Source organism: Papio anubis, chromosome 19 (genome assembly GCF_008728515.1).
Source record: "Papio anubis isolate 15944 chromosome 19, Panubis1.0, whole genome shotgun sequence".
Lineage (NCBI taxonomy): Eukaryota > Metazoa > Chordata > Mammalia > Primates > Cercopithecidae > Papio > Papio anubis.
The window spans coordinates 3641993-3654365 of NC_044994.1; the positions used below are offsets into that span (position 1 = coordinate 3641993).

Sequence of the window (12373 nt, forward strand, 5' to 3'; positions counted from 1 at the left end):
AGCTTGGCGTAAAGCAGAAACCAGTACAATAACCCATTCCAAGAGGACAGGATAAAAACTTCCCAAAGGCCACACTGATGGTACAACAGAGGGAGCCCAATGGCACTCTGCCCCTCTTAATAGCACTTGGTGGTACCAACACATCATGCACAAATCTTACAAATGTTAAACTTCCAACAAATGGGATTCAATTGGAAAATGGTTAAGTTTTTCATAAAACATTTTTGTTAATAGAAGCACCCTAGGAATTACCATATCGCCACTGAATGAATGAGATAGGATGCCCATGACACACAGCTGGATTAAAAAAGCAACATTCAGACACGGTATTAAGAACGAATAGGCTGGGCACGGTGGCGCACCTGTAGTCCCAGCTACTCTGGAGGCTGAGATGGGAGAATCGCTTGAGACCAGGAATTTGAGACTGCAATGAGCTATGATCATGCCACAGCACTCCAGCCTGGGTGACAGAGTGAGACCCTGTCTCTAAAATAAATAAATAAAAATAAATAGAACGAATACTCTCTTATACAAAGAGGAGGAGGATCTTTTTAGATTCCTGTGCTCAGGAGAAGAAAAAATAATTTTCCAAGAGTACAAATTTGTACCACAAATATAAGACAGAATTATTACTGGGCAGTAAGTAGGGCATTAACCAGAATGCTGTGTATGTTAGGCAGAACTTGGCACAATCATTCCACAAACAAAAAATTACTGAGTCATGAACACAAGCAAAGCACTGAGTTGAGCTTTCTTCCTTTAAGGACACAGAAATCTATGCCTTTGGCTAGGCTTGGTGGCTCACACCTATAATCCCAACATTTTGAGAAGCCAAGTGAAATGGATTGCTCGAGGCGAGGAGTTCAAGACCAGCCTGCACAACATAGCAAGACCTCATCTCTACAGTTTTGTTTTGTTTTGTTTTGTTTTGTTTTTGAGACGGAGTCTTGCTCTGTCACCCAGGTTGGGGTACAGTGGTACAATCTCAGCTCACTGCAACCTTTGCCTTCTGGGTTCAAGTGATTCTCCCGCCTCAGCCTCCCAAGTAACTGGGACTATATGTGCCACCATGCTCAGATACTTTTTGTAATTTTAGTAGAGATGGGGTTTCACCACATTGGCCAGGCTGGTCTCGTACTCCTGACCTCGTGATCCACTCGCCTCAGCCTCCCAAAGTGCTGGGATTACAGGAGTGAGCCACCGCACCTGGCCCATTTTTTTTTTTTTAAAGTTAGCTGCGCATGGTTGCATACACTGGTAGTCTCAGTTACTCAGGAGGCTGGAGCAGGAGGATATTCTGGGCCTGGGAGTTTGCGGTTGCAGTGAGATATGATTGCATCACTGCACTCCAGCCTGGGTGACAGAGTGTGACCCTGTCTTTAAAAAATAAAATAAAATAAAATAAGAAAGAAAAGAAAGAAAAAAGAAATCTGTCTTTATATTGTCAAATCATAAACCCAAAGTGATTGTTTGTTTAAAATTATGAAAACTAAAAGAACAGTAACAGATTTCTACGATGCTAAAGAGGGGTAATAAAATTCACTGGACTCCAATAATTAATGAGACAGAACAAATAGCAATAGGCACAAGCAACAGCAGGGAATTTATTTTTAGCGCAAACATTAGGCAACATCATTACAAGCACAATTAAAGCCAGCAACAAGCTGCCAAAACAATTGAAAAATTGCCATTACTGGAGAGATGCAAGACTCCACCGGGGACACCAGACAAGGACAGCCCGAGGATAACGAAATCAGGCCGTTGAGGGCTGGGGAGATCAGATGACCACACAGCCACACGGATATCACTCACACACTCTCCACAAATCTAGACTCTAAAAACGTTTGCTTTGAAATCGTTATCCCAAACTAAATCCGTCTTCCTCGAAGTATAAAGAAAGAATATCCCTACTGTGGAGTCATGCCTTGCACATATAATACTAGTGGTTTCTTTAAAATTATGGATATATCAATGGAGTCAGATGTCTACAACCTCTAAGTCAAATTTTAGGAAAAGCCATCACAATAATTAGAAATATGGTCACCTGAAAACTTCCCACTGGTATTTTTATTTGCGATGGTAAATGGAACAAACTACAAATTACAGTAGTCATTTTAGCAGAGTTCAAGTTTCATCAAAAGACTATTCCTTGAATAGTCTATTAGAGTAAGTGTTAAACATTCTGTTTTGATGACACAGAAATCTCTCCTTTGTGACACTGTAATATCAAATGAAAACAGCAGGTTATAAAGAATCACAATGCCATTGATATAAAATTATTAATCACATACAGATATCTGAAGAATGATCATCTAATATCCATAGTGGAAGTATCTGGGTAGTGGGAGTTTGGGCAGTTTTACCTGCAACTGTATGGTTTTTTGTGTGGTTTTTCAATCAAAGTAACACTATAAAGCTCAGGACCCAGACTGCTGGATTCAATTTTCAGCTTTACACCTTATTAGCTCTGTGACATTGTGCAAGTTACTTAACGTCTCTGTGTCTCAATGACCTCACCTGCAAATGGGAGTAACGACAGTTTCTACCTCAAAGTGCTTTTGCGAAGAGGGCTGAATGCATCGGTACACACAGGCACTCAGAACAGTACATGGAGCACAGCAAGTCATCAGGGAACGTCCGCCAGCAGGAGAAGCAGAAGCATCGCTGACGTGAAGCCAGCACTTCACAAAACTGACTTATTGTGCTCATTAAAGGCAGCTGCAAAAGCAACTATTTCATAGCCAGAGGTAAAAAGGAATCAAGAAACTATCTCTGCTTAAGTTTACATAACAATACCAACAAAAAACTAGCAGATCAACTACAAGTAACACACATGCATATCAAGAAGTGAGGTCTCTAAGCAGACATTTTTCCTTGAATGGTCACCTCATTTGAGGCATAGGCAGGCACAGCTGACGGAGTTAAAGAGGTGCCCCAGGCAGCTGCTTCCGGGGCACAGAAGTCTGTGTTCTCAATTTAGCAGAAAAATAGGAGACATTCTAATGAGGTTAGCATTTGTAGGCTGGAATATTCATCCTAATTTATTTCTGAAAACTGCTTAAAATGTATTTTTTAAGAAAATATGTTTCATTTAAATGTTTAATATAACTTTAATTAATATTTACTTTAGCATTCTGAAGGTCTTTTAAAGCATGTAATCTAAAGCAGAATTTATAAAAGACAAGATTATTGATTTGACCCTAAAAAACAAGTTTGACTGTTAGAAACCTAAAATAGACATTAAAATATAAATAACAAATGGAGACATTATGTATAATTTAATGGTAAGAGATTCTTACAAATTACCCAAGAAAAAAGTGGGTAAAGCTATAATCATTCAATTATTCAGATCGGAAATGAAATGGCTAAAAAAATATGAAGAAAGTTTGAAGTCATCAGAAAGCAAATATATATTTTTTAAAGGATTATTTTTTCTTTCTCATTTTAATACAATACTTGGGTAAAAGTGAAAGAACATAACAGTGAAACATTGTGGGTCCAAATAACAGGTGGATTTTACAGTATGTATCAGAGGCTCTGAACTAGCAATTCCACATCTACAATTTTAGATTAAGATTAGATGCATATTTTAGCATGCTTCTTTCAGCTTTATTTTATCATTACTTTTTAAATTTCAGTAGGTTTTTGGGGAACAGGTGGTGTTTGTTTACAAGAGTAAATTCTCTAGTGGTAATTTCTGAGAGTTTGGTGCACCCATCACCCAAGCAGTATACACTGTACCCAATGTGTAGTTTTTATCCCTCACCCCCACTCCCACCCTTTCCTGCAAGTCTCCAAAGTCCATTGTATCATTCTCACGCCATTGCGTCCTCATAGCTTAGCTCCCACTCATGAGTGAGAACATATGATGTTTAGTTTTCTATTCCTGAGTTACTTCACTTGGAATAATGGTCTCCAATCTCGTCCAGGTTGCTGCGAATGTCATTCTTTAGTTTCTTTTTATGGCTGAGGAGTATTCAGTAGTATTGTATGGTATATATATACCACATTTTCTTTATCCACTCATTGATTGATGGGCACTTGGGCTGGTTCCACATTTTTACAATTGCAAATGGTGCTGCAATAAACATGCGTGTGCAAGTATCTTTTCTGTGTAATGACTTCTTTTCCTTTGGGTAGATACGCAGGAGTGGGATTGCTGAATCAAATGGTAGATCTACTTTTAGTTCTTTAAGGAATCTCCATACTGTTTTCCATAGTGGTTATGCTAGTTTACAATCCCATCAAGAGTGTAAAACTGTTCCCTTTTCACCACATCCATGCCAATATTTTTATATTTTGATTTTTTGATTATGGTCATTCTTGCAAGAGTAAGGTCGTATCGTACCGTGGTTTTGATGTTCATTTCCCTGATAATCAGTGATGCTGAGCATTTTTTCCTGTTCGTTGGCCATTTGTATAAATTCTTTTGAGAAGTGTCTATTCATGTCCTTATCCCACATTTTCATGGGATTGTTTGTTTTGTTCTTGCTGATTTTGTTGAGTTCCATGTAGATTCTGGATATTAGTCCTTTGTCAGATGTATGGATCGTGAAGATTTTCTCCCTTGTCTGTCTACTTTGCAGATTATTTCTTTTGCTGTGCAGAAGCTTTTTAGTTTAATTAAGTCCTATTTATTTATCTTTTGCTTTGTTGCATTTGCTTTTGGGTTTTTGGTCATGAAGCCTTTGCCTAAGTCAATGTCTTGAAGGGCTTCTCCAATGTTATCTTCTAGAATTTTATGGCTTCAGGTCTTAGATTTAAGTCTTTGATTCATGTTGAGTTGATTTTTGCATAGGGTAAGAGACGAGAATCCAGTTTCATTCTCCTACTTGTGGCTTGCCAATTATCCCAGCACCACCTATTGAATAGGATGTCCATTTCTCACTTTATGTTTTTGTTTGTTCTGTCAAAGATCAGTTGACTGTAAGTATTTGGCTTATTTCTGGGTTCTCTATTCTGTTCTATTGGTCTATATGCCTATTTTTATACCAGTACCATGCTGTTTTAATGACTATGCCCTTGTAGTATAGTTTGAGATCGGGTAATGTGATGCCTCCAGATATGTCCTTTTTGCTTAGTCTTGCTTTGGATATGTAGGCTCTTTTTTGGTTCCATATGAATTTTAGGATTTTTTTTTCTGGTTCTGTGAAGAATGATGGTGGTTGCTTTTCGTTTTTTGTTTTTTTGAGACAGAGTCTCTCTCTGTCACCCAGGCTGGAGTGCAGTGGCATGATCTCAGCTCACTGCAACCTTCGCCTCCCAGGTTCAAGTGATTCTTCTGCCTCAGTCTCTCAAGTAGTTGGGACTACAGGTGCGTGCCACCATGCTCGACTAATTTTTGTATTTTTAGTAAAGACAGGGTTTGACCATATTGGCCAGGCTGGTCTTGAACTCCTGCGATTACAGGCACGAGCCACCACACCCGGCATGAATGATGGTGGTATTTTGATGGGAATTGCATTGAATTTGTAGATTGCTTTTGGCAGTATGGTCATTTTCATAATATTGATTCTACCCATCCATGAGCATGGGATGTGTTTCCATTTATTTGTGTCTACGCCTATGATTTCTTTCAGCAGTGTTTTTAAAATGCTTTAATCTACAAATACAGGAACTTTTGTTTTGAAAGAGAATTTAGATAAAATGAAAATTACATAAACTAACACTTGATTAGTTAGGAGACGATAAAGAAAATTATAGATTATCCTGAATCCTGGATTCCTCCTTTTAGAAAGACAATAAACAGATCAATAATTGAATTAAGGCTCCGAACGGTAGCTCACACCTGTAACTCCAGCACTTTGGAAGGCCAAAGCAGAAGGACTACTTGAGCCCAGGAGTTCAAGACCAGCCTGGGCAACATAGCAAGACCTTGTCTCTACAAAGCAACTTTAAAACTTAGCCCAGAGTGGTGGTGAGCACCTGTGGTCCCTGCTACTCAGGAGGCTGAGGTGAGAGGATCGCTTGAGCTCAGAAGTTTGAGGCTGCAGTGAGCTGTGATTGCACCACTGCACTCCAGCCTGGGTGACAGAGCAAGATCCTGTCTCAAAATAAAGAGAATTAAATAATATATTGGAAGATGATAAGAACTGTGGAGAAAAGTGAAGCAGGAAGTGAGTGGAGTAGGGCAAGAAAAAGAGGTGGTGACATTTTAAACAGGGAGGTAGAGAAGGTGACATTTGAGTTTGGATCAAACAAGGGAAAATTCTACAATTTTACTCTATAGTCGTCAACTCTGATAACTGCAATCAGGCTAACAGCTCTTGGCTAAGACAAGGTATTGGTCATCTCTACTTGGCTATCCGCTTCAACTTATTTATTTATTTATTTATTTATTTATTTTTGAGACAGAGTCTTGCTCGTCACCCAGGCTGGAGTGCAGTGGCGTGATCTAGGCTCACTGCAAACTCTGCCGCCCGGGTTCATGCCATTCTCCTGCCTCAGCCTCCCAAGTAGCTGGGACTACAGGCACCCACCACCACGTCTGGCCAATTTTTTTTTTATTTTTAGTGGAGACGGGGTTTCACTGTGTTAGCCAAGATGGTCTCAACCTCCTGACCTCGTGATCCACCCGCCTCGGCCTCCCAAAGTGCTGGTATTACAGGCGTAAGCCACCGCGTCTGGCCTCAACTTTTATATTATGACTGACACCTGCAATCCCAGCACTTTGGAGGCCAAGGTGGGAGGATCACTTGATGCCAGGAGTTCAAGACGAGCTTGGGCAATATAGTGAGACCCCCAGCTTTACAAAAGAAAAAAAAAAAATCAGCCAGGTGCAGTGGCTTGTGCCTGTAGTCCCAGCTACTCAGGAAGCTGAGGCAGGAGGGTCCCTTGAGCCCAGGAGGTCAAGGGTGCAGTGAGCCATAATTGTGCCACTGCACTCCAGCCTGGGAGACACAGCAAGACACAGCAACTTTTATAATATACGCTCCAGTTATTATGAAGTATCCTGTAATAGACACTGTGTTAGTATTCATTGATTCCCTTTTTTGAATCTAAAGGCATGACCTTCTAAAATAGTCTTCTCCGTAAGCATTTTCAGCAAAGAAAGAGAATTAGGAGTAGAAGAGAAGCCATCTACTGTTTTGATAACCCAGCATCCATTGACCCATTTTTCCAGTAAGAGACCCCAGGTTTTCCTTGGAGGTCTAAGCCTACCTGACTTCCAGACAACCTGGTTCAGGTGGGGCTGACACCAGCCCTTGCCTCTGGGGGTCAGTGTACTGCCAGGTCCCACCAGTAGGGGCACCAAACCCCCCAGAACACTGTACCACCTGACATTGAGGAGTGGGCATGGGGCCCGAGGCAGGCCACTGAGAACGCAGAGACACTAAGATGTATGTTCCCACTTGCAGAAGAGGTGCATGCTCACCCGGTGGTTGCTAAAAAGGCTGAAGGTAGGTGTAGGGATGCTGTTGGGGCCATCCTTACCACCCTTGAGGCAAGAAGGGAGGGTGAGTCTGCCTAAAAATGAATCAAACCAAGAGTGCAACCACAATTGCACTAAATGGAAAGAAACAGAAATAAAGAGAGATAGGCTCCTCTCATACACATTTGGGGGACCTGAACTCAGTCCCGCCTCACCCTAGGTACCCCCTTAGACTTTTCACATAGCTCATGAGTACATTTCATTTTTGCTTAACATCATTTAAGATGTCTTGTCTAATGCAAACAAAGCTTCAGAAGCCGATCTTATTTCCACTGGAAAGCCCAAAACACAGCATATACTCACCCGCTCCTGACCAGCAGTGTCCCAGATGAGGAACTTGTGAAGTTCATTTCCACAAGGCACAGTTTTGGTCATAAAAGATGCCCTGAAAAAGAGAGTCAACATCTCCACATTACTGCATTGTTTCTTCACAAAGATTCACAAGTCAAACAAGTTAAATGCTACACCTTAGCAGGACCCCAAAAAGCCCTGGTCCTTGGGAACCACTAAGAGGAGAAAAGGGCTAGAAGATTCATGACACCCAGAAGAAAATATTCTGCATTTTCTGTTAGTTCAACTGGGGGTTTTGAAACAAAACAAAACAAAGGAGGCATTCAAAAGACTGTGTTTCTGGTCAGGTGCAGTGGTTCACGCCTGTAATCCTAGCACTTTGGGAGGCCAAGGTGGGCAGATTACGAGGTCAGGAGTTCGAGACCAGCCTGGCCAATATAATGAAATCCTGTCTGTACTAAAAACACAAAAAGTTAGCCAGGCATGGTGGCGGCATAGTGGCAGGCACCTGTAGTCCCAGCTACTCGGGAGGCTAAGGCAGGAGAATCGCTTGAAACCGGGAGGTGGAGGTTGCAGTGAGCCAATATCGCACCATGGCACTTCAAACCCAGATGACAGTATGAGACTTTGTCACACAGACACACACACACAAAAATATATATATATAAAATAAAACTTAAAAATACAAAAATTAGCGGGCGTGGTGGCAGGTGCCTGTAGTCTCAGCTACTTGGGAGGCTGAGGCAGGAGAATCACTTGAACTCAGCAAGCAGAGGCTGCAGTGAGCCAAAATCACACCACTGCACTCCAGCCTGGGTGACAGAGCAAGACTCCGTCTCAAAAAAGAAAAAGAAAGACTGTGTTTCTAAAACCAGTTAGCTTCAATTATTAAAATACCCCCAGATCTCAGGAAAGAACACAACCTTGGATTTTAAAAACTTATTACAATACTCAAGAGTGAAAACAGCAGCTGCTATGTTGGCATGTTATGGTTTTGGTCTTACAATGGCACCACACACACAAAAAAGTTGCCTTACATCTTTACCATGTCTGGGTGACACAGCGAGACCCTGTACCCCCTACCCCCCCAAAAAAGTTATTTTAAGAACAATTGAAAAGTTTTAAATTCACACTATATGCGAGATATTATCATTGATTCAAATTAATTTTGGATATGAATCCAACACCAGTAGCAACTAATAGAATATACTACATCTAAGTCCCAACCTGCTTGCATAAATTCAGGGGCGAAGGCTGGCAGCTTAACACATATTTATGTTTTCTCCACAAAAAAGGAAGGATTATTTTTCCTCCCTCCTGAGTCCAAAAAGAAAAGACATTAAAGCCTCAGTAGATCATGAAACGCTTACTGTTTTCTTTTTCTTACTATTTCCTTTAAAAAAGCATTTTCTTTGTGCTCATGAAGGGTATAAAAATACTAGGAATGTTCAATAGCCTTGACTTTTATGAGAGAAAGTTTCCTATTCATTAAAAAATAGCAAGCATCCCCAGGAGGGGGACAACCTGGTAGGAGAGCCTCCTGAAGAGATGGAATAAGAAGTAGTACATCACCTAGACAGCATTCTGGCCACAAATGCTTAGTCTGAATTTAATTGTAAGAAAACAATCAGGCAAATGTAGAATGTGAAACATTTTGCAAGACAAGCTGGCCTGAACGCTTCAAATAAGTCAATATCATGAGAAGCAAACCAGAAAAACACAGGGAGATTCTTCCAGAATCTAGATTGAGAGGAAAGAGATAAAACAACCAAATGCAGTATATGAACCCTGGCTGGACCCCAGATTAGGGGGAAAACAGCTTTAAAATATATTTGGCCAGGTGTGGTGGCTCTTTTTTCTGTAATCCTAGCCCTTTGGGAAGCTGAAGCAGGAGGATGGCTTGAGGCCAAGATTTTGAGACCAGCTTGGGCAACAGAGCAAGACTCCTTCTTTACCAAAAAAAAAAAATATTTTTAAATCAGCTGAGCATTATGGCACAAGCCTGTAGTTCTGGCAGCTCAAGAAGACCGAGGCAGAAGGACAGCTTGAACCCAGGAGTTTGAGGCTAGTAGTGAAGCGCCAAGATTGCCCCAGTGCACTGCAGTCTGGGTGACACAGCGAGACCCCGTACCTCCTGTCCCCCCAAAAAATATATTTTAAGAACAATTGAAAAATTTTAAATTCACACTATATGCAAGATATTATCATTGATTCAAATTAATTTTCTACGTATGATCATGGCGCATGGCGTCCTCATTATGTTCTTATACTTAGGAGATGGACCCCGGGGCTTTGGAGGTAAAGAGTCAGGGATTCTTTCCCTTACTTTTATATAGTCCAGCCTGGTCCACTAGGATTCATCATAGTAATATTTCCTCAGCCTCTAAATCCTCTAAGAATAAGAAGCCAATTACAGAAGTCCCAAGTAGAAAAGTCTACTGCAAGTCCCACACTATCCCCACAAAAACCAAAGGCTTGTTAGAGAGTTCTAATTACCAACCCACAATTGCACTAAATAGAAATTCTAAGAATTCTAAATGATAAGATCCAGTATTATCAAAACCACATCTATTCCTTCATTTCTTTAAAAGTGTTTAAAATGTATATCCAGACTACTGGGAAGAACTAACATATTCCAAAAATGTTAATATCTTTATTACTTTTCCCATTTTAAAAGCAACATATGTATTTCATAAAAAAGAAATTCAAAAAACAAAAAGGAAATAAAAACCAATCATATTTCACCATCCAGCCATAGTCACTGCTAATAAATTGGTGTATGTCCTTCCCAATTATTTTTATACAACTTTTAAAATGGGATTATTCATTTTTTTCCTTTTATTTTTAGTTGATACACAATAATTATGCATCTTATGGGATACAGAGTGATACGTACCTACATGTAAGCAATGTGTAATGATCAAATCAAGATAATTAGCATATTCATCACCTTGAACATTTATCATTTCTCGGTGTTGTGAACATCCAAAATCCTCTCTTCTAGCTTTTCGAAAATATATACTAAATTATTGTCAGCTTTATTCATCCTACAGTGCTACAGAACACTAGAATATTTTCCTCCCATCTAGCTATAACTTTGTAACTGTTAACCAACCTCTCCCTATCCTTCCCTCCCCCAACCCTTCCCAGCTTCTAATAACTACAATTCTATTCTAATTCTATGAGCTCTTTTCTTTTTAGCTCTTGCACATAAGTGAGAACATTTAGTATTTATCTTTCCATGTCTGGATTATTTCACTTAATGCAATGTCCTCCGGGCTCATCCGTGTTGCCATGAACGACAGGATTTCGTTCTTTTTTTATGGCTGAATGTATTCTAACGTGTATATATACCACATTTTCTTTACCCATGAATTCGTTTTGTTTTGGTTTTTTTTTTTTGAGACAGGGTCTCACTCTGCCTACCAGGCTGGAGTGCAGTGGCGCAGTCTCAGCTCACTGCAACCTCCATCTCCTGGGTTCATGCGATTCTCCTGCCTCAGCCTCCCAAGTAGCTGGGATTACAGGCATGTGCCACCACACCCGGCTAATTTTTGTAATTTACTTTAGTAGAGATGGGGTTCTACCATGTTGGCCAGGCTGGTCTCACACTCCTGACCTCAGATGATCCACCTTCCTTGACCTCCCAAAGTGCCGGGATTACAGGTGTGAGCCACCGCACCGGCCTCCGTTCATTTGTTGATGGACACCTGGGTTGATTTCATATCTTGGCCGTTGTGGAGAGTGCAGCAATAAATCAGTGAGTGCAGGTATCCCTTGGATATACTGATTCACTCTCCTTTGCATAAATACCCAGTAGTAGAAGTGCTGGATTGTATGGCAGTTCTATTTTTAGCTTTTTTGAGAAACCTCCATACTGTCTTCCAGAATGGCTGTACTAATGTGCACAGTGTTTCATTTACCAACAGTACAAGAATTCCCTTTTCTCTTCATCGTTGCCAGCATTTGTTATTTTTTGTATTTTTAATGATAGTCATTCTAACTGGAGAGAGATGATATCTTCCTGTGGTTTCTAATTTGCATTTCCCTGATGACAGTGATGTTGAGCATTTTTCCATAAACTTGTTGGCCATTTGTATGTCTTTTTAGAAATGTCTATTCAGATTCCTTGCCCAATTTAAAACATTTTATTTGGGTTTTCTTTGCTGTTAAGTTGTTTGAGTTGCTTGTATATTGTGGATTTCCGTCCCTTTTATTTCAAAGTTCAAGCTGAAAGTTATAAGCAGTAAAGTAGTCTTTTCAAGAAACTTCAAATAATTGAATAAAATATTTTATAACCTGAAGGTAACTGACCACTGCCCAACATCCTGGTACCTTTGACAGATATCATGTCATGAGTTTTAACATATTTTGACTTGTAATTGTTCTGCAGTGTGAAATGTTGAAAGTTAACCTTGGAGAACTAAAGACTAAGTCATATTCCTCATCTGACTCCTCTGATGTTCTACAGTTTTGATCTTTGGGCGACAGCCTCAGCAGGCACATTACATTTCTGCTGTTTCATCAAAAATGCTTATTTTGATGTCTAGTGAGTGTGAAATCTGGATAAAGCCTCTGCTACATACGTTACAGTTATATGATTTTTCTTTAGTATGGACTCTCTGATGTCAATTAATGCTTGAACTCATG

General features: G+C 40.2%; 1 protein-coding gene across 1 annotated transcript in view; it reads right to left on the bottom strand.

Moving 5' to 3' along the window:
- The window catches only part of RAB31 (RAB31, member RAS oncogene family), a 149497-nt gene that overhangs the window by 63106 nt on the left and 74018 nt on the right, over positions 1 to 12373 (bottom strand). Inside the window, exon 3 of the mRNA XM_003914153.4 lies at positions 7736 to 7817. Within this exon, the coding sequence (XP_003914202.1) occupies positions 7736 to 7817 (82 nt within the window). The remainder of the gene's footprint in view (positions 1 to 7735; positions 7818 to 12373) is intronic.